The sequence below is a fragment of the Furipterus horrens genome, unplaced genomic scaffold (assembly GCF_987537825.1).
Source record: "Furipterus horrens unplaced genomic scaffold, mFurHor1.1.pri manual_scaffold_6, whole genome shotgun sequence".
NCBI classification, from domain to species: Eukaryota; Metazoa; Chordata; class Mammalia; order Chiroptera; family Furipteridae; genus Furipterus; species Furipterus horrens.
The window spans coordinates 130,340,474-130,363,962 of record NW_028327176.1 but is presented as its reverse complement, the minus strand read 5'-3'; the positions used below and the strand labels follow the sequence as shown (position 1 = coordinate 130,363,962).

The 23,489-nt window shown below is 34.7% G+C and overlaps 1 protein-coding gene and 1 non-coding gene across 5 annotated transcripts in view; both read left to right on the top strand.

Annotated features, from left to right (window-relative positions):
- Positions 1–23,489, top strand: part of SNX14 (sorting nexin 14) — a 99,641-nt gene that overhangs the window by 41,877 nt on the left and 34,275 nt on the right. For all 4 annotated transcript variants that reach the window (XM_090279637.1, XM_090279638.1, XM_090279640.1 and 1 more), the window contains exons 7-15: positions 493–577; positions 6,843–6,999; positions 9,462–9,537; positions 10,461–10,505; positions 10,614–10,694; positions 10,795–10,909; positions 21,377–21,532; positions 22,103–22,227; positions 22,732–22,790. In XM_090279637.1, coding sequence (XP_090135763.1) covers positions 493–577; positions 6,843–6,999; positions 9,462–9,537; positions 10,461–10,505; positions 10,614–10,694; positions 10,795–10,909; positions 21,377–21,532; positions 22,103–22,227; positions 22,732–22,790 — 899 coding nt within the window. The remainder of the gene's footprint in view (positions 1–492; positions 578–6,842; positions 7,000–9,461; positions 9,538–10,460; positions 10,506–10,613; positions 10,695–10,794; positions 10,910–21,376; positions 21,533–22,102; positions 22,228–22,731; positions 22,791–23,489) is intronic.
- LOC150007416 (small nucleolar RNA SNORA19) lies at positions 17,728–17,855 on the top strand. The gene has a single exon (XR_016512155.1). It is a non-coding gene; the product is annotated as a small nucleolar RNA SNORA19 (small nucleolar RNA).

Here is a 23,489-nt window from a genome sequence, read left to right as displayed (position 1 = left end):
AGTTTCCAGCGTTTATGTTGAAAAATGTCTGTGGGGAATGATGAAAACTAGTATTATTGTAAAATAGAAGGCTTTCATATACCTTAAAATCAGGATTTAGATTGTCAACTGAATGAAAAACTTCATTTATAGGTAACCTTAGTAACATAGTTTATTGCCTCAAAGGAATGATAAGTTATTTGAGATTTTTCCTTGTGTGCATTTAAAACACATTGAAGAAATGTCATGAATAAAGATATTTTTTGAGAAAAATTTAGTATATACGGTATGCATATTAAGATATTTTCATTACTGTGGTAGGAAAATTCTCTGAAGTTACAGTTAGTGTGATCTAAGAATATAAAGTACTTTTTAAATTAAGTTTTTAAAAGATTTAAATAATATCTGTAAGTTTTAAGACCATATGTTCCAATATCTTAAATATGTATAGTGTTCCTGCCATTGTAACTAAGTGATAATTACTTTAAAGGTTTTAATGTTGAATTTTTCTAGGTGGATATTCCATCTATTATAACCAAGAAACTACTAAAAGCAGCAATGAAGCATATAGAGGTGATAGTTAAAGCCAGTCGGAAAGGTAATACAGTTTTCTGCTATAAAGTTGGAGTAGTTTTGTTTTATACACCAACTTTCATCTTAAATATCTAAGTATGAGTATTTGTACGTTAATTAATATGTTCACAAATGCTGTGAGAGTGTTTTTTTAAACAAATTGGTTTTTAGTAGTTTGTTATATAAGTGATTGTGAAAACTCAAGAATCTATGAAAATTAAAATAGTTTACTTTTAGATTTATTTTGATTACTTATGTTTTTTTGAATGATAGTCTGTTGCCTTCATTACTTCTGATTTTTATCCCACATCTCTTCCCCTGATTTCACAGTTTTGACCTATCCTATGTACTACCCATCCTCTGTACTAATACTACATTAGTTTCACAGTTCTTAAAATATATTTTATTTACTTATTTTTAGAGAGAGAGGGGGAAGGGGAGAGAAAGAGAGGGAGAGAAACATCAATGTGTGGCTGCCTCTCGCACTCCCCCAACTGGGGACCTGGCCCACAACCCAGGCATGTGCCCTGACTGGGAATCGAACCAGCGACATTTGGTTCGCAGGCCGGAGCTCAATCCACTGAGCCACACCAGCCAGGGCAGTTTCACAATTCTTATACGTTACCTCCCTCCTAAACAAAAATTAATGATTGCTGTAGAGTCTAAACTGTATATTTAAACCCTTTTTTATCTGGTCAAATATTTTGATCTACTCTTGTTTCACTGTGTATTATGCTTTAGCTGGGATGACCTATTTGCAGTTTCTCTTGTGTGTCTTGGCCTTTATACTGTCATGATTTGCCCATAGCATATGTTCAGTAATTTTTTTTCTAATTGAATGAATGAAATCTCATTTAGGACTTTTCTTGCTCTTAGATCAAGCTGAAATGCCAAACTGAGTTTCTTTCTGTCTGCATTTGGTATTCTTTGTCAATGTTTTCCAGTATTTTCTGCAGAATACTATTCTATATAAGATGACCATGTAGAAGAGGTTTCATAGTCATGTTTTCTGTAAATTACTACATATTATATTTCCCTGCTAGAAATTCCCAGTAAGTACTAGCATACCAAAATCTCTTGAGTAGTCCTGCAGCAGAGAAATAGCTTTAACTATAATTCAGTACATCCCAGGCTCATGTGAGCATGAAACCAATTTTTCCTCCTTTGTAATATCAATTAATATAATCAGAGTACCTTTGGGAAAATTATGTCCAAGGCAGAGTTGAAATTAAATAATTAGTTTATTTATTCTTTGGTATGAATCATTCGTTAAGTATGAGAAATATTTTAAATTATATATTTAAACATTTTTTCTGGGTTCATCTTATAATGTTATAACAAGTGCAAATAGTTTTACTTCAACATAGTTAAAAAGTGAATAGTTTGAATATGTATAATTGTTAAATTTAAAAATAAACTTTTAAAATCATTGCCTTATTACTAGCACAAACACACTAGAAGATAGTAACTTTGTTGTAGCTGTTTTGTTAAGATTACTATTAAAGAATATAGGAAAAGTATTTTTTTATTAGTCAATTTTATTTTTTAGTGAAGTGTTTTTAAATCATCACTTAAGGATATGTTTATTGATTTGAGAGAGAGAGGGAGAGAGAGAATCAATCTTGTTGCCTCCCATACACACCCTGACCTAGGATAGAACCCACAACCTAGGTATGTGCCCTAGTGTATGGGATGATGCTCCAATCAACTGAGCCACCCGACCAGGCTAGTGAAGTTTTAGTTTAGAGAAAAACTGAGCAGAACGTATCAAGAGTTCCCATATATTCTCTCCACTTCCCTATTATTAGTATCTTGTATTAGTTGGTACATTTATTACAACTCATATACTAATGATACATTATTATTAACTGAAGTCTATAATTTTCATTAGGGTTTGCTCTTTTTATTGTATATTCTGTGGTTTTGACATATGCATGGTGTCATCTCTCCACCATTACAATATCATACTGAGTAGTTGCAGTCGCAGTCGGCAGCCGTCCGTCTCGAGAGACGATGGTGTAGCTTCTTAAGAGTCTATCTGCACCGCCGAGAATGGTTGTGCAGTCCGACTCGGGAGTGACACGGTATCTGTCTCCTCCCGTGTTGAATCGACATCTTGCGATGACGCTGGAGTGTCCTCTCCAGTGAAGCTGAAGCTACAGAGCCTGGGCAGGGTGATATGGAGGGTCTGCTGTTGCCCATGCAGCAGACCCCCCCTCTCTTCGCAGCTGAAGGGTCCAAGGGAAAGACGGAGTCAATACAGCTTGGCTTCAGGTGCGCCGCAGGAGTTGCCGGTGTTGACTACAACGTCAAACTGCCTTAGGGACTCCGGCTCCGGATTTTCTGTCGGGGTTTACTCCCTTAGCTTTTCCCCTGAAGAGGTATGCCGCAAGGCAGCGGAGGTTTTTTGGAGTCAGAGTTTTCCTTCTCTGATGTGCCCTGACTGGAAGATCGAACCAGCAACACTTAGCTCGCAGGCCGACGCTCAATCCACTGAGCCAAACCAGCCAGGGTACTGAGTAGTTGACTGTCCTAAAAATTCCTTATGTTTCACCTATTCATTCCTCATGAACCCTTGGCAACCACCGATCTTTTTAGTGTCTCTAGTTTTGCCTTTTCCAGAATGTCATATAGTTGGAATTATGTGGTAGCTATTTCAGACTTGCTTCTTTCATTTAGAAGTATGCCTTAACGTTCCTTCATGTCTTTTCATGCTTTGATAGCTCTTTTCTCTTTATTGGCCATATTCTATTGTATAGCTGTACCACATTTTGTTTATTCATTCATTTGTTGAAGTACATCTTGGTTGCTTCCAAATTTTGGCAATTATGAATAAAGCTATAAACATTTGTGTTTAAGTTTTTGTATGGAAAATTTTTTTAAATATAGTTTTAATTTTTTTTAAAGATATAGACTATGAGTAAATGGAATCATCTTTTTATATTTAGCTGAATTGGTAAGTTTAATAAAATCCTCAAATTATTTTGTCTCTATGGGAGTGATGTTTTCTGTTTATAGATAGACCAGTTTGATTGAAATTTATTGTTGAGTCTTTTACAAGATACGTATTGCTAATTTGCTGCTATTCATGTAGAAAATGGTCTTCAATTAAAAAAAAATCACCATTAAATTTATACTGGATTCATTAATAACATTGTAATTACTGAAATTTATAAGGACTGTTATTTTATCTAAAGGTCCCGGTGTTCTAAATATGACACTAAATTAGGTAAAATTGCAAAAATAGTTTTCAGATTTTTGATTTTTCATTTCTTTAATGCATGAATTTGTTCTCTAAATTCATGGCCCCACAATTGTGCATAACTTAGGAAGTAATTTAAGGTTCATCTCTTCATTTATATTCATCCTCTCTAGGTGTTCTCTCCTTAATCCACGTATTGAGAGTAGGAATTACACAGGGTAGGACAAAAGTATTGGGTTGGTCAAAAAGTCTGTTACGTTTTTTTCTGTAAAATAAGACACATTTTTCATTTTCAGCAATAATTTTATTGATTTGGATTTTTTTGAGTATATTAGCTATCTCCTACTACTGGCTTCTAGTGGGTAGAGGCCAGGGATGCTGCTAATCATCTTCCAATGCTTAAGACAGCCCCACAGCCTAAGATTATTTGGCCAAAATGTCAATAGTATGAAGAAACTTCACAAACACATTCTATTAGTTGCAGCACTTTCTCAGTACACTGCACAATTTTTTTAATGTGTTTCAATTATGGTTTTTGAAATAATAATGAATAAGATGCCTAAAATTTTGTGTTTTCTTCCATTTCCAAAAATTAAAATGGCTGCACAAAAATTCACCAATTTTGATGTTTTTTAAAAACGTATGCTGATATGACAACTGTCACAATACAGTCTAACAAAATGGTTTCAAATTTAGTTAAATAAAACTATGTGCTACTAGAGCCATAGTATGGAAAACACATAACGGACTTTTGGCCAACTCAATAGGTTTACAGTTGTTCTTATGGAAAATAATACAATAGGTAATAATACAAGAATAGAGTCTGTGTTTTGCAGACTCACAACTGTAAATCTACTCTTCCCCATCCTGTATATTGATGTTTTCTATGTATGTACTTCATTGGCCCTTAGAAATGTTGAATGTATATGTGGGTGTGTGTATATATTTAGCATTGACTTAATTTAAATTCAATAAGAATTATACAGGACGGTCCAGTCTTTCATCCTGAAACTATTTCTTTGTCATAGATCAGTGGTTCTTAACCTTCCTAATGCTGCGACCCTTTAATACAGTTCCTAATGTTGTGGTGACCCCCAACCATAAAATTATTTTCGTTGCTACTTCATAACTGTAATTTTGCTACTGTTATGAATTGTAATGTAAATATCTGATATGCAGGATGTATTTTCATTGTTACAAATTGAACATAATTAAAGCATAGTGATTAATCACAAAAACAATATGGAATTATATATGTTTTGCGATGGTCTTAGGCGACTCCTGTGAAAGGGTCGTTCGACCCCCTAAGGGGTCGCGACCCCACAGGTTGAGAACCACTGTCATAGATCCTAGGGGCTTTTCCTTTTGTGGTCTGACAACTGCAAACTGGTTAGGCAGTAAATATACCAGAGAATAGTGGAGATTAATCTGTGCCCTGTTTTTTAGTATCTAATTTTTATTATATTCTCAGTTAAGATTTCTTTTCCCCTCTAATCTTTTTATCTTTTGCCTTATTTCTTTATGTTCTCATTACCTAGGACTGCATAAACTTATGTATGACAGATGTTGAATAAATTCCAGTCTAGTGACTTAATTTATATATTGTGAATGCTTAATCACATCAGATATAATTATTCATTTTGAATGACAACTTTTCAGTGTTTCTAACTATTTAATAACTATTTACTGATGTGGAAACTGAGGTTCAAAGGGATTATATCATTTGTTCAAGATCATATCAGTAAAGAAGTTGAGCTGAGATTTAGTATGGCTTAGTCTTATTTTAAAATTATTTTTTCCTTTTAAATATTTTATTGTTTATGGTATTACAATTGTACCAGTTTTTCCCTCTTGGTCCCCCCTGCACCCATCCCGTCCCCCCCATGGCGATGGTCTTGCATATATGGTCTTTGACTATTCTCTTCACCTTCTTTCAGCCTTCCTCCTCCCCTGTTATAGCTGTCAGTCTGTTCCGTGTTTCTAAAGCATAGCTTAGTCTTCTTATTTTAATTCCCTGCTCATAACATAAATTTTAAAAAGACCAGCACCCCAAATTCTTGGGGGAAAATGCTTGCAAATATTTGCATAATTATAAAGTAAAATATATGTCTTATAAAAACTGTGTCCTTTGCCAGTCCGGCTGTTGTACCTCTGGTGTGGCTAGCCTTCATTTATATTCTTAGTACTCACATTATTAGAATGTATATGTTGGCTTTTTTAAGAAAACGCACTTGCATTCTCTTCCATTAAAAATAGAAGAAGATAGTCAAAAATAAATGCCTTTGAATTAGGGTTAAGATTCCCTTCACAGACTCCATGATTTTAAAACTTGGCATGAAATGCAAGTAGGGGAAAGCATGACTGGTTTTTCTCTTAGGCTTTTGAGGGCTGTAAAAAGGAGTAGCAATACTATTACTTTTAAGTCTTAAAATATTAGTTTAGTGCTTGACCCTTTAAGAAAACTTTCTGTTAATATAACTTTTACCATAAGTTACTATCAATATTTGTTAAATTATCTGTTTATGGAGTTCCATCTTACACAGTTCTCTGTACCTCTTCTGTCCTTATATTCTGGGCATAAGATACAGAATTTAACCAAGGAAGCCATTTTCTTTACTGTAGTTGCTTAAAAGAGGTACCTGAATGATTTTGGTGTGAAAGCAGAGGCAATAAGAATTTTAAGAAGGATTTTTTTTTTTAATTTGCCAAGGATATACATTTGATAACAAAAGCTTTGTGTATGTGAGAAGATGTTTTCTTTAGTTTTTTTCCACTTAAAAAAAAATTTGCTTTTGTTTAATATAATTTGTAAAGTAGTGACATATAATTTGTAAAGTAGTTCAAATTATTATCTGTCAAGGGGAAAGGGTTTTTTATTGCAAAATGTAAAAACTTACAGGCAAGGGGAAAACTACTTTTTTATATTCTGTTTGTGGAAGATTTCCCAGTAGAATACATAATGGAAAGAAAAGAGGTCTAGGAAAAGAATGACTACGTTAAATGATTTTCTCTTTGTCAGTGGAAATGGCTAAAGTTATTTAATGTTGTTTAACTTTTTTTCAATATTTATTTTTATCTGTACTTATAGTGGAAAATACAGAGTTTTTACAGCAAGCTGCTTTAGAAGAATATGGTCCAGAGCTTCATGTGGCCTTAAGGAGTCGAAGAGATGAATTACACTATTTAAGGAAACTTACTGAACTACTTTTTCCTTATGTTTTGCCTCCTAAAGCAACAGACTGCAGGTATAAATAGCCTGGAAAATGTCAGAGCAATATTTGCATACCATGCCATATGAATATTGCTATTCTTGATCATAGTAGGAGTACACTAAAACTTGAGGTTAGCCTGTGATGTGAATATTTTATTTTAAATATATAGTTTATCAGGTCTTAAAATTCCATTTTAGGTGCTTAGTATTCATGATGTGTTATGTTGCCTAGAGTTTTTTTTTTTTTGGAAATTGATCCTGGGAAATCAGAGATAAATAGGAATAAAGTTAATTTTCTCTAAAAAATTAATTGATTTTAGAGAGAGAAGAAGGGGATGAGAGAGAGAGAGAGAGAAAGAGAGAAGGAAACATCAATTTGTTGTTCTACCTACTTATGTATTTATTGGTTGACTCTTGTATGTGCCCTGACTGAGGATCATACCTACAACCTTGGCATATCGGAACTGAGCTACATGGCCAAGCTAAAATTACTTTTCTTATTTGAGATCATTATACTTTGTTACTTTCTTGGTGTTCCATTTTATTTTTTACTTTTTAATTTTTCTTTCTATTGAATTTATTGAGGTGACATTGGTTAATAAAATTTTATAGGTTTTAGGTGTACAATTCTATAATACATCATCTATATATTGTATTGTGTGTTTGCCACCCCAGGGCAAGTCACCTTGTATCACTATTTATTCCCCCTATACTCTCTTCTAACTCCTCCTACTCTATTTCCTCTTTGGTAATGACCATATTTTTGTCTATGAATTCTTTCTTTATCTTTTTAATTTACTTTTTAGCTTAATCCCTTCACCTATTTCACCCAGCCCCACAACACTCCTCCTCTCTGACAGCTGTCAGTGTGTTCTCTCTGAATTTGTTCCTATTTTGTTGGTTAGTTAATTTTATTCATTAGATTCCACATATGAGTGAAATCATATGGTACTTGTCTTTCTCTGACTGGCTTATTTCACTTAGTATAATGCTCTCCAGATGCATTCATGCTGTTGCAAAGGGTAAGGTTTCCTTTTTTATGGCTAAGTTTATTCCATTGTGTAAATGTATGACAGATTTTTTGTCCACTCATCTACTGAAGGACAGGCACTTGAGCTGTTTCCAGATCTTGGCTACTGTAAATAATGCTGCAGTGAACATAAGTGTGCATATATTCTTTTGAATTAGTGTTTTGGGTTTCTTCAGATATATTCCCAGAAGTGGAATTGCTGAGTTATAAAGCAGTTCCATTTTTAATTTTTTGAGGTAATGCTATACTGTTTTCCATAGTGTCTGCAACAGCCTGCATTCCCAACAGCAGTGGATGAGGTTTCCCTTTTCTCCACGTCCTCACCAACACTTGTTGATAGCCATTGTGACTGGTGTGAGGTGATATCTCATTGTGGTTTTAATTTGCATTTCTCTGATCATTGGTGCCATTGAGCATCTTATGTATCCTCTTTGGAGAATGTTTATTTAGGTCCTTTGCCCATTTTTTAGTTGGAGTACTTTCTTTTTTCTTTTTTCTTTTAGTGTTGAGTTTTCTTTATTAATTTTGGATGTTAACCCTTTATCAGATATATTGCAAATATATTCTCCATTCAGTAGGTCATCTTTTCATTTTGTTGGTTTCCTTTGCTATGCAAAAACTTTTTAGTTGATATCGTCCCATTTGTTTATTTTTTCTTTTATTTCCCTTGTCTGAAGCAATATATCAGAAAAAATATTCCTACAAGAAATGTCTGAGATTGGTGTTCCTTTTTAAATACATGTACATTATGACTCACTGGCAGAGACTATTTGAGTAAACGATACAGAGAATAGTTAGATGTCACTTGGTTGTTCCTCCCTTGTTTTGGCAGAATCGTGTTTAGATTATTCCATAAAGTTATCTTATTGCTCTTACCCTAATAATCCTTAGAGGAGAAATCATGGCTTATTTTTCCTGGTGCACTTTAAACATTTAATTTGTTATTTAAAATTTTTATTTTAAAAAATTCCAATATTTTAATTAAAACATTTTTCATTTAAACTAATGTATAATGTTAATCTAAATATTATAATTACAAAATGATTATACTTTTAAAGATGTTAGTTTTAAACATTACTTTAAAAATGTATATTTAATGCTACAGGTGCAGGTTATATGCAGTTGTTGAGAGCCCTTTCCAATAAAGTGGGTTAATGAGTGTTTAAAAAAAAATGTATTAAACAGTTTAACTATTCCAAGGTGGGAAGTGTTTTCTAATGCTCACTTAAGTCCTTTCAGCTAAGGAAATCTTTTTTTTCTCTTAAATTATATTCTCTTTTAGCCAATTAAATACTCCAAATGTGGTCTGTGAACCAGTATCATGAGCATTACTTGGGAGCCTGTAAGAAATGCAGAGTCTTGGGACATACCCCAGACCTGCGGTATCGTAGTGTGCATTTTAATAAGATTCCCAGGTAAAAACTAATGTAAATCAATAAATATATACACCATTGTTTCTTTTTCAGATCCCTGACCTTACTTTTAAGAGAGATCCTTTCTGGTTCGGTGTTCCTTCCTTCTTTGGATTTTCTAGCTGATCCAGTAAGACTTACATTTTTTTCTTTAATTGTGATTAAAATTTATCATCTTAAATGTTTTCATATATACACTAGTGGTATTAAGTAATTCATAAAGTTGAGCAACTGTCACTACTGTTCCTCTCCACAGCTCTTTCATCTTACAAAACTGAAACTCTGTACCCATTAAACAGTAATTTTTCATCTCTCCCTGCCCCTAGCCCTTGGCAACCCCCATGCTACTTCCTGTCTCTATGAAGGTGACTACTCCATATACCTATTAAAAGTGGAATCATGCAGTGTTTGTCTTTTTGTGATTGGCTTACTGCACTTAGCATAGTGTTCTTGAAGTTCATCCATGCTGTAGCATGTATCAAAAGTTCCTTTTCAGGGCAGAATAATATTTTATTATAATATATGAAACATTTACTTATTCATCCATTTCTCGTTAGACACTTGAGTTGCTTTTGCTTTTGATCCAGTACGGTTTTGAAGAAAAAGGAATATTTTATAAACATTTTTAAAATTAATTAATTAATTTCTAGAAAGAGGGGAAGGGAGGAAGATAGAGAGAAACATCAATGTGCGAGAGATCAGTTGCCTCTTGCATCGCAACCCAGGCATGTGCCCTGACTGGGAATCGAACCATTGACCTTTCAGTTCAGAGGCGAGTGCTCAATCCACTGAGCCACACCAGCCAGGGCTGTAAACATTTTAAATGTCAAAATCAGGTTAACTTTTCATTGTCCATTTTCATAAAAGGTGAAATTATGCATTATAGATTTTTATAAAGTCTCTGCATATTAAATAATAAGTGCACATGCTTTGCCATTGCTTTCTTTCTTAATTTTCTAGAAACTTTCATAATATGATAAAAACTATGAGAAATCTGGTGGACAGAATACAGTAATGGAATTATTCTGACCTGTGTTTATGATTTTTTATTAGGATACTGTGAATCATTTGATTATCATCTTCATAGTTGACAGTCCAGTGAGTATTTAGCATATTAGAAAACACTTCACATGGCATTGAAATTTGATTCTTATCTGTCAAATCAATGACAATTTTAATGAATTAATTAATTCTCTTTCTTTAAAGCCTGAGAAAGCAACTGAGCCACCTTCCCCTTTGGTTCCATTCTTGCAAAAATTTGCAGAACCTAGAAATAAAAAGCCATCTGTAAGTATTTTCAACAGTACTTTATATTACTTTTTATATAAAGAATTTTATCATGTGTTTATATAGCCTTAACTGACTCTTCCTGCCATACTGTATCTAGGTACTGAAGTTAGAATTGAAGCAAATCAGAGAGCAGCAAGATCTCTTATTTCGCTTTATGAACTTTCTGAAACAAGAAGGAGCAGTGCATGTGTTGCAGATTTGTCTGACTGTGGGTGAGGCTTACCTATGTACTTTATAAAAGTCATTTAAAAATTTTTAAATATATTTGAATATTTAGATCAGTTCTGATGCTTGTAGTTGTCATCTATCATTGTACTAAATTTATTTACTGGATAGTCTTAAGAGCACCTATGAGTTGTTGTTCAAGTGTCTACTTTTTCTAGATTGGGACATAATCTATAACAGATTTCAACCAGATTCTGTTAGCAGAAAAAAACTACTAAAGGTTAAGTATAATGAAAATATTATACTCAGTCATTAGCCCATATGAACAGTGCTTTGTAATAGTTTCCATTAAGGATTATTTTGATAAAATAATCAAATATAAAAGTGTTTCATTTTAATTTTAAGCTCTGTAACATCTTACATTATTAGATTTATGAGACACTTTATTAATGTACTTAATTTCTTTTTAAAATGTCATTTAAAAAATTTAAGTATAAATTACAGATGAAATTTGTTGCACTTAAGTGAACATTTGATCAGTTTTGATGAATCTGTACATCTGAATAATCTACATCTTTATCAAGATATAGATCATTTTTATCCCCCTGCAAAGTTCCTTTTGAGCCCTTCTTAAGTGATCCACCCCTTTTCTGACTCCTTCCAAAGCAATGTCTGGTCTCGTTTCTCTCGTCACAGATTAGTTTTGTCTGTACCATTCGTTTATATAAATGGAATCACATAGTATGCACATGTTTGTGCCTAGCTTTATTGATTCAGTGTAATGCATTTTTTAAGTATATTTTATTGATTATGTTGTTACAGTAGTCCCAATTTTAACCCCTTTGCTCCCCTCTGCTCAGTACTCCCCTTCTCCCAGCAATCCCACCCCCCTTAGTTCATGTCCATGGGTTGTGCATATAAATTCTTTGACTTTACCCTTTCCTATATTATTCTTAACATTCCCCCTGTCTATTTTCTACCAACCAATTATACTTCTTAATCCCTGCACCATTTCCCCATTTCTCCCTTTTCCCCCTCCCAGCTGATAACCCTCCAAATGATCCCCATATGTATGATTCTGTTCCTATTCTGGTTTGCTTAGTTGGATTTTGTTTTTACTTTTTACATTCAGTTGTTGATAGTTGTAAGTTTGTTGTCATTTTAGTGTTCATAGTTTTGATCTTTTTTTAAAATAAGTCCCTTTAATATTTTATACAGTGATGGCTTGGTAATAATGAATTCTTTTAGCTTTACCTTGTCTGGGAAGCACTTCATCTGCCCTTGCATTCTAAATGATAGCTTTGCTGGATAGAGTAATCTTGGTTGTAGGTCCTTGCTTTTCATCACATTAAATACTTCTTGCCAGTCCCTTCTTGCCTGCAAAGTTTCTTTTGAGAAATCAGCTGACAGTCTTATAGGCACCCCTTTGTAGGTAATTCTCTGCTTTTCTCTTGTTGCTTTTAAGATTCTTTCTTTTATCTTTCACCTTTGGCATTTTAATTATGATATGTCTTGGTGTGTTCCTCTTTGGGTCTAGCTTGTTTGGTACTCTGTGCTTCCTGGACCTGTATGTCTATTTCCTTCGCCAAATTTGGGAAGTTTTTCTTCATTATTTTTTCACATAAGCTTTCAATTTCTTGCTCTTCCTCTTCTCCTTCTGGCACCCCTATGATTCGGATGTTGGCACGTTTAAAGTTGTCCCAGAGATTCCTAAGCCTCTCCTCGTTTTTTTCAATTCTTGTTTTCTCATTCTGTACTGGTTGACTTTTTTTCTTCCTTCTGTTCCAAATCATTGATTTGAACCCCAGTTTCCTTCCTTTCACCATTGATTTTGTGTGGATTTTCATTCGTTTCACTTAGCATAGCCTTCACTTCTTCCCTTATACATTTGCTGTACTCAAGCTTATCTCTCAAGCCTGTGAGCATCTTTATCACCAGTGTTTTGAATTCTGCGTCTGTTAGGTTGGCTATCTCCTCTCACTCAGTTCTCCCACTGGAACCTTGATCCATTCCCCCTTTTGGGCTGTACTTCTCTGTTGCCTCATCTTGACAGGCTCCTGTGTTTGTATGCCTCTGTGTCTTACGTAGAGCTGTCGTTCTTATGACATTGTAAGGGGCAGAGCCTTAGGTATTCGCCAGTATAGAGTGAACTGTTTCACCTCGTTGTGATGCTGTATGTGGGGGAGGGGTTAGAGAAGGAACAATGCTGCTTGCCCAGCACTTGCCCCTTTTCCAGGCCCTTCTCCCGCTTCCATGTGGGACTGGCGCCCCTCTAGCTGTTGCCCTGGCCATCGTTCCCAGAGTGGGTGGGTCTGCGGAGGTTCTAGGACCGTGGGTACCCTTTAAACAAGTGGACTCTGCTGAGAGACCTGCAGTTTTTTTCTCCGCCCCAATCCCCACTGGTTTGCACAGTGAGAAGCAATGAGGCTTGATTTTCCCTGGCGCTGTGACTGTGAGCTGTGTGGTCTGGTGAGGAGCTGGGAACGCTCCCCAGGTGTCCCTCCTGACTTTTTAAAATGTGTGACTCTGCTTTCTGCCGGCCTGCCGCTGCTGCTGCCGCTGCCGCTGCCGCTGCCACCACTGCCACTGCCACTGCATTGCATCCTCTTTGCCCTGGCTCCACCCCTCCTGCCTGTCTGGATGAGTATTTCTTTTTTATATCTTTGTTTGCTGGACTTCCATGCAGTTTGATTTTCTGGAACTTCTGGTTGTTTCTCTGGTTTTCAGGTAGTTGTATTCCTTTTTAGTTGTGGAGGGAGACCCAGCGTGTCTGTCTAGGCCTCCATCTTGGCAGGAAGTCCTCGGGGTAATCCTTTTTAAGATTGATCCATGTTGCTATATAGATGAGTACTTTGCTCTATTTTATTGCAAAGTAATATCCTTTTGCATGAGTGTGCCACAGTTTCTTTATTCATTCTTCTTGTAGATGGATATCCTGACTGTTCCCACTAATGGGCTACTATGAATAAAGTTTCTAACATTCCTGTACAAGGCTTTCTGTTGGGCACATATTTAATAACTGGAAGTAGAATTGACGGGTCACAGGATAAATATATATTTAATTCAAAAGACACTTCCATATTGTTTTTTGAAGTGGTACTATTTTATTCCCCCTAGCAATGTGTGAAAGTTCTGGTTGCTCTACATCTTTACCAAAATTTGATGGTGTTTATGTTTTTAATATTAGCCAGTTAGGTGGGTATGTGGTGGTATCTTGTTGTCCTTTTAATTAGCATTTCTCTAATGACTACTAGTGTTGAACACTTGCTAATATGCTTATTGACCATACAAATATTTTTCTGTGAAAGTGTTTAAGTCTTTTGCATGTCTTTTATTGTTTTTTTTGTTTTGTTTTGTTTTTGTTTTTGGTTATTAAATTATAGGCATTCTTTACATATTATAGATACAAGTCTTTTGTCAGATATAAGGATTATGAATATTTTCTTACAGACTATGGCTTGTCTTCATTTTCTTAATAGTGTATTTTGATGAATAGAACTTTTTAATTTTGATAAATTTATTGTATCTATTTCAAATTTTATGCTTAGTGCTTTCTGAGACTTTCATAAGAAATCTTTGCCTACCTTAAGTCAGGATATTTGCCTGTTTTTCTCTAGGTGCATTATAGTTTTATTTTTTACATGTGGGTTTGTGATCTATCTTGAAATAATTTTTGTGTTGGTATTAGGTAGGTTCACATTTTTTACCTTGCTATAGATATCTATTTTTTCCAATACCCGTTTTTAATTTTATTTATTTATTTTCTGGGAGTTTTTACTTTTAAAATTTTTAAAGTATATTTTATTGATTATGCTATTGCAGTTGTCCCAATTTTTTTTCCCTTTGCCACCCTTCGCCTGGTAACCCCCTTCTCTCCAGCAATTTCCCCCTTAGCTCATGTCCATGGGTTGTGCATATAAGTTCTTTGGCTTCTTTATTTCTTTTACTATTCTTTACATCCCCCTGTCTGTTTTGTACCTACCAAATATGCTTCCTAATCCCTGTACCTTTCCTCCATTCTTCCCCTTCCCCCTCCCCGCTGATAACCCTCCTTAATGATCCCCATATCTTTGGTTATGTTCCTCTTCTAGTTGTTTGCTTAGTTTGTTTTTGTTTTTAGATTCAGTTGTTGATAGTTGTGAGTTTGTTGTCATTTTACTGTTCATTGTTTTGATCTTTTTTTTCTTAAATAAGTCCCTTTAATATTTCACATAATAAGGGCTGGGTGATGATGAACTCCTTTAGTTTTACCTTGTCTAGAAAGCACTTTATCTGCCCTTTCATTTCTAAATGGTAGCTTTGCTGGATAGAGAAATCTTGGTTGTAGGTCCTTGCTTTTCATCACTTTGAATACTTCTTGCCTGCAAGGTTCTTTTGAGAAATCAACTGATAGTCTTCAAAGGGAACTCCTTTGAAGGTAACTCTTTTCTCTTGCTGCTTTTAAGATTCTCTCTTTATCTTTTACCTTTGGCATTTTAATTGTGTTGTGTATGGGTGTGTTCCTCTTTGGGTCCAGCTTGTTTGAGAATCTCTGTGCTTCTTGGACTTGTATGTCTATTTCCTTCATGAAATTAGGAAAGTTTTCTTTCATTATTGTTTCAAATGAGTTTTCAATTTCTTATCTTTTTCTTCTCCTTCTGGCATTTGTATGATTTGGAGGTTGGCACTTTGGTAAATGTCCCAGAGTCTTTTTCTCTCCTCGCCTTTTTGAATTCTTGTTTTTTCATTCTGTACTGGTTGACTGTTTATTTCTTCCTTATGTTCCACATTGTTGATTTGAACCCTGTCTTCCTTCTCTTCACTGTTGGGTCCCTGTGGATTTTTCTTTATTTCACTTAGTGTAGCCATCATTCCCTGTGTGTTTACCATACTCAGTGAGTTCTCTGAGCATCCTTATCACCAGTGTTTTGAAGTCTGCATCTGATGGTTGGCTATCTCTTTTGCTTAGTTCTTTTTGTGGAGTTTAGTTCTGTTGTTTCATTTAGGCCATATTTCTTTGTCTCATCAGTTTGGCAGCCTCCCTGTGTTTGTTTCTATGTATTTGGTAAAGCTGCTTTAACTCCTTGTCTTGGCATCTGTTACGTTATAAGGATAGAGCCTTAGGTATTCGCCAAGGCCGGTGACCTGTTTCACCACTTTGTGGTGCTATATGTTGGGGAGGGGTCAGAGAGGGAACAATGCTACTTGCTTGGCACTCTTCCCGTTTCCACTCACTTCACACACTTCCTATATGCAACTGGCGTGGGTTTGCATGCGTTCTAGGACAATGGGGAGCCCTCTAAATGGACTCTCTTGAGAGACAGGCAGTTTCTTCTGACACCCCAACCCCCACTTGTTTTCACAGCCAGAAGCTATGAGGCTTTATTTTCCTGGCGCAGGAGCCCTGGCTTCGCGGTCTGGCATGGGGCTAGGATTGCTCCCCAGGTGTCCCTCCTGGCTTTTATTCACCACACATGTATATGGGACTCCCCGTTCCACCAGACGCTGCTGCTGCCTTGCCACCGCCTCACTGCCAGCACACTGCATCCTCTCCAACCCAGCTCCCCAGCTCCACCCCTCCTACCGTCTGGATGAATATTTCTTTTTTAAGTCCTTGGTTGTTGGACTTTCATACAGTTCGATTTTCTGGCAATTCTAGTTGGGTTTTTTTTTAGGTTAGTTGTGATCTTATGGTTATGCAAGGAGGCAAAGCATGTCTACCTATGCTTCCATCTTGGATGGAAGTCCCAATACCAGAGCCTTGATTAGACTATATACTAAGTCTTAAAATCAGGTAGTCTGAGACCTCATACTTCATTCTTTTTTAAGATTGTTTTGGCTATTTTAGGTTCTTGGCATTTCTGTATGAATTTTAGAATCAGATTGCCAATTTACACACACACACACACACACACACACACACTCACACACGCACACACACAGAGCCTACTTGGATTTTTTTATTGGATTGCATTGAATCTGTAGATCAACATGGAGAGTAAGGACATCTCAACAGTATTTAGATTTCCAGTGCATGAACATGTTATATTTTTTCATTCATTCCAGTCTTATTAAATTTCTCTTTATAATGTTTTATAGTTTTCACTTAGGTCTTTATATTTTTGGTTGTATTTGCATATAGTATTTAAAATACATTTTCAAATGGTTGCTAATATATAGAAATATTATTGCATATTAACTTTGTATCTTGTGACATAGATGTAGTCATTTATTTGTTCTAGTCGCTTTTTTTTGGAGATCTCCTTGGGATTTTCTATACACAATCATGTCATCTGTGAATACACAGTTTTACTTTTTTCTTTATAATGTTTATGTCTTTTATTTTTCATTCCTATTTGAATGGCTGGGACCATCACTATAATGTTTAATTGAAGTGGTGAAAGCTGACATCCTTGCTTTGTTTCTTAACCTGGGGTGAAATCATTTAGTGTTGTACCATTAAGTATGATATTAGTCTGGGTCTTGTATAGATTATCCTTCATCAGATTGAGAAAGGTTCCTTCTGTTCCTGACTTGAAGAGAATCTTTATCCTGAATAGATAATGAATTTTTTGAATGCTTTTAAGTGCATCTCAGTAATGTATGTTATTGTCATCAAGCTATTCCCAGTTTTTTCTTATTATGTAGCTGTAGTGATGTCCCCTCTTCATTGGTAATTTGTACTTTTCTTAATCTTTATTGCTAGGGATTTATTTGAATTTATAAGTATTTTTGATTTGCCGATATTATGCTTTTATTTTTATTATTTCTTTTAGTAACTGAGTTTAGTTTGCACTTCTTTTTCTGGTTTAAGATAAAACACTGATGATTAATTGTACTGCCCTCTGTCTTCCTTAAAATATGCATTTAAAATTATAAATTTCTCATGCACATTTCATTGACCTGCTTTCTCGTATGTGTGAGCAGTGTTATTTCTTACGTGCTATACAAATAGTTGAAGGTTAATTAGCAATATAACTAGATAGTAATTCTGCCAGTCTCCTTCTGACAAATAATTTTTAAAAAATTATAAATTTCTCTCTAAGAATTATAGCTGAATTCCAAAATTTTTGATATGTTGTATTTTTTATTGTCATTTAGTTAGAAATACTTTCGGATTTTTCTGTGGTGTGTTCTTTGACCCTTGGGTTATTTTGAAGCATATTGTTAAATTTACAAAGATTTGTCTATTTTTAGGTATCTTATTTTGATTAATTTCTAATTTAATACTGTTCTGGTCAAACAACATATTCTCTGTGGCTCTAGTCATTTGAAATTTATTGAAACTTGTTTTATGGGCCATCCATATAGTCTGTCTTAAGGAATGTTCCATGTGCATGTGAAAAGAACATTTATTTTGTTGTGTTGGTAACATTCTATAAATGTCAGGTTAAATTGATGCATTGTGTTAAAATATTCTATATTTTTTCTGATTTTTTAATTCCTTTGCTACTTCTCCCTTTTACTTTATTTTTTTAATGTATTTTGAACTTTAAGATTGTTATGTCTCCTTGATGAATTTATCCCTTTATGATTATAAAAGGCTCTTTATCTCTGTTAATTCTGTTTTGAAGTCTACTTTGATATTAATATAGCTACACCATCTTTCTTTACATCTGAGTTTGCATTGTATATATTTTTCTATATGATTAAAGTATTTAGTGTATTTCCTGTAAACAGCATATAATTGAATCTTGCTTTGAAAAAATCTGATTAGATAATCTTTGCTTTTTCATTGTAGTATATATGTACATTTACACTTAATATAATTATTGTATGTTTATTGTTAGATCTTCTGTTGTGGTGTTTTGTATTTGTTTCATATATTCTTCGTTTCTTCTTATCTTTGAGTTACTTGAATATTTTTTAGTATTCCATTTTTGTCACCTCTGTTGACTTTTTTTGTCTCTTCTGTTTCCTTCTTTTTCTTTTAGTGATTTCTCAGAAATTACACTGCGTATATTTCGTTTAGGCCGTCATTTAAAAATATTTTATTGCTATAAAAATAAATATTTTACTGCTTCAGCAACAATATAAGAATCTCAGTATACCTCACATTATCCCCTTCCTGCCTGTTGTGCTTGTTATTGTTCTAGGTGGGGATTACATTCTTCCACATGGTCACAAGGAAAGTATTCCAAGGACCCATGCATGGAAGATTGTTGGGAGGCAAGATGTTTTATTGATGTGGAGATAGAAGCTGCCTGCTAGGTTTCCAATGTCCCATCTCCTTCTGTCCTACCACAGATAAATTCCTACAATGTCTTCCACAGGCCAAGATAAAAGCCAATGTCCAGAGTTTCTTATTCATATTTAAGTACAGTCCTTTGGAGCCCACAAGTGGCTGCCAAGCAGTCTCAGTCCCCATTGTTCCCAGCTGCAGTCTATTTCAGGCTCCCTCCTGGAGCCATGTAGAACCCATATAGGCATGGGCCATGCGGCTGCTAGAGCCATATGGTTGCATGCTTCCAGGTGAGAGAGTGCAAGAACGAACGGCGAGAGCATCACTGGGTGGACAATAGAGAGAGAGTGAGTCCCTTTGTTCCCTTGGGGTTTTATTAGCTTGGGTTTGGGACAGACCACATGCCATTTCAAAAGAACCAATCAACTTCACAGGCTTTCACAGGCTTTGGATGGGTCACCTCCCAACTAATTCCTTCTTTCCCCAGGCTAGACTGACAGGCCTCTTTGGTCAGGCACCTTCCTTACACCATTTTGACTCTGTTGCACGTTTGCCTGTCTTCCTCTGCTCCAAACTGGCAATCTGGTACTGGAGCAGGGTGGGGAAGCGAGAAGTATTAATCCTCTTGGTTGGAGCACAGTGCTGTAATCCCCTGGGGTGTGAAGCTATAGCTTCCTGACTAGCAAGCAGGCTTCTGCTTCCTAGTTTATCAAGATCAATGTCTTATTCCCTTTAATCTTTTTTCTTTTATCATTATCTAGCTAAATGCCAGCGATGACATTATCATATATTTTAATTATGTGTAGCCAATAAACCCCATAGTATATTGTTATCTCTTCCTTAAGTAATCAACGTTCACATACAGATTTTTGTCATAATAGTTACAGGCATATTTACATTTCTGGTGCTATTTATTTTCTGTAGCACCAGGTTTTTGTTATTTCCCTTCTGCTAAAAAATTTTTTTCACATTTCCTGTACTATCTACTGGAGGTATATTTTCTTAGCTTTTGTCTCTCTGAAGAGATGTTTATTTTGTCTTCATTTTTGAAGGATATTTTCACTAAATGTAGAATTTTTTGGTTGACAGTATTTTCTTTCAGTATTTTGCTGTCATTCTTTTATTGTCCTTTGGACAATGTCATTGTTTCCAAGTAGAAATTAGCTTCCATTCTTATGTTTGTTTCCATTTATATAATATATCCCTTTTCTCCCTGACAGATTTTACAATTTTCTGTTTGTTTTTGAGTAATTTGACTATAATGTGTAGTTTTCTTTTTATTTTTTCTGTTTGGATATTACTGAATCTTGGATATGTGGGTTGGGTGTCTTTCATCATTTTTGAAAACTCTTGGCTGTTATCTTTTCAAATATTCTGACTTAGTTTTTTTTTTTTCGTTGCTTTTGAGACTCCAATTAAATGAATTTTTTATCATCCCAAAGATCTTATAGATTTTGTTGCTGTTTTTAAAAACTCTTCTTTCTCTCTGTGTTTCACTTTGGATAACTAAGAATTGAGGTAAAGGCCGTACCAATATCTCTTGTAAGAAAAAAAAGTCAATATTTTGGCTGTCCAACTACTATTATCTATCATTTGGGGGAAAAAATAAAAAAAGATCATTTGCTCAAACTCTCAGCTCTATCACTAGTCTGTAACCTTCATGGTGGAAGGAATATTGTTTAAAAATTTCACTGGAACTAAAAAAAATCACTTATTTTAGTGAATTGGATTTTAAAATGTTACAGACACTTGGTATAAGAAATTACTACAGTATGTTCTTTAAAGAAAATTGTAGATAAAAATTAAAATATGGAAATTTTAGAAATGTATTTACTATTCTAAATTCTAGAAAAGTTGTATGCAAGTATTTATATATTTTATATTAGTCTATAAAACATTTGAGGTTTTCTTTCATCTGAGTAGTGATTTTACTTCCAATTAAGTCTTTTAAATTATATTTTATTGATCATGTTATTACAGCTGTCCCATCCAATTAAGTCTTAAAAAGCTTAAAATGATGAACTGTTTGTTTGAAAGATATTATTTATTCATTTTTAGAGAGAGGGGCAAGGAGAGAGAAAGAGGAGAGAAACATCAATGTGTGCTTGCCTCTTGCGGGCCCCCTACTGGGGACCTGGCTCACAACCCAGGCATGTGCCCTAATTGGGAGCCAAACTGGTGACTCTTTGGTTCCCAGGGGGGTGTTTAGTCCACTGAGTCACACCAGCCAGGGCAAACTGTTTATAATTGCTGCTTTTAATATTGATTACAATTATACTGGGAGCATGAAGTTTTCATGAATAGTTGTATATTAAAATAATTCATTTTTTCTTCCTCTTTTCTAATTTGTTAGAGGAATTCAATGATAGAATTTTGCGACCAGAGTTATCAAATGATGAAATGCTGTCTCTTCATGAGGAGTTGCAGAAGATTTATAAGACATATTGTTTGGATGAAAGTATTGACAAAATTCGATTTGATCCCTTCATTGTAGAAGAGATTCAAAAAAGTAAGTAAAAGATGATTATGAGAATTCTACAGCTTTTCACAGTTTTCAGAGTTTTCTCTTGTATCGTATTTACTATTGCAACAGTTGTATGAGATACACAGGTATCCATAATCCTACTTTACTAACTAGCTGAAGTTTAAAAAAAAAATTTTTTTTAAATTTATTTTTAGAGGGGGAGGGAGGGAGAGAAGGAGAGAAATATCAATGTGTGGTTGCCTCTCGTGCACACCCAGATGGGGACCAGGTCTGCAACCCAGGCATGTGCCCAGACTGGGATACAAGCTGGCGATCGTTTGGTTTTTAGGCCAGTGCTCAATCCACTGAGCCATACCAGCCAGGGCTAGATGAAGCTTTGATGAAGAAACTTATTCGTAGTCCACATAACTAATACTTGCCAGAGCTAGAGCTTGATTGTTCTAACTTCTTGTTCTAGTGTGATTTCTGTACCTTACAGTGGATTTTCTACAAAACATGTTTATATGCTATTTCATTGTCATGAATTTTAAACTAATATATAATGTATTTATGGTATTCATAAACTATTTCTACAATGTAATGTTTTAAAAATAGTTGCTGAAGGCCCATATATAGATGTTGTGAAACTTCAAACTATGAGATGTCTTTTTGAAGCTTATGAACATGTACTTTCTCTGTTGGAGAATGTGTTTACTCCTATGTTCTGCCACAGTGATGAGGTAAGTTAAGATATTAATCTTGTTTGAGGATTTTTCTGTAAAACTTAATAGTGGCTTTGATAGCATTAGATGAGTAATTCAAGTAACAGAAAAATAAAGCATGATTAATTAGGAAGCTGAATACTCTTTTTTTTTTTTACTATATAACTTAATGAAGAGTAGAAGTTAATTGGTAAAAACAATTCCCAATACCAAAACTGTGTGTGTGTGTGTGTGTGTGTGTGTGTGTCTAGATAGACTGTGACCAAATTGGTCTACTGTACTTCATTTGCCTAATGCGTGAGTGGCCTAGTGGTACTTTGTTGAAATAGAAACCCCATTTTTGTATATACACTATTTATAGACTGGTGGAAATCAAGTGCAATATTTTAATCCTTACTCTATTTGACTGTGGTTGTATTCACTTGATTTAAATAACATTTTCTGTAAACTGGAAAGTAGTGTGTTAAAGTAGCATGTTTCAGTATTAACTGTTAGTTTAATAAATCACTATTAATTTTGAAGTATTTCAGACAACTTTTAAGAGGTGCAGAATCACCAACGCGCAATTCAAAATTCAACAGGTAGGTATATTTAATCATATGTATTTTTGTTTTTGTATTTGTTGATGCTAATCCTTCTGTGATAGCATCATTATCTTTATTAACTCTTTTGCTGTATGTGATTCTATTACTGCATTTTAGTAAGGAACTGTAGAGCTATACTACATACAGTAACAATGCCTGTAATTCTTTTACAAAACTTTTAACAAGATACATATCATTGCCTTATTAATCTCACAGTTAACATATATTAGTGTTTGATTACCTGCTTTACTGGAGACTATGGACTGCACACGTAAATGAAATCCACAGATAACTCAATTTTAGACAGTTCCTTCCCACACTCCAGGAAGTACTTATCAGTGTACTTACTGGTTATAGAAGTAGAGGGATTTTTTCTGCCTTTCCCTTCTGGTTCTCTAGAAATGTCAGTGTGTAGTTAAATGACCTAAAGAAAGGTAACAGAAGAGAGGAACTTTATCCATTTATAAACTAAATAATATCTTGATTTGTACTTATTTTGTAATGTGTACAAAATTGACACTGATATCAGATCCATAAATCTATATTATATTCACATTGCTCAACACCTTCCAGTCTGAGCAAGGATCTAATAAATACATAAATAAGTTGGAAATGAGGTACAAAGAGAAAGTTGATAGAAAATGGAGTAGTTTTATAGATAGATAGTACAACGAAAAATGTGCAAATCTTAGCCAG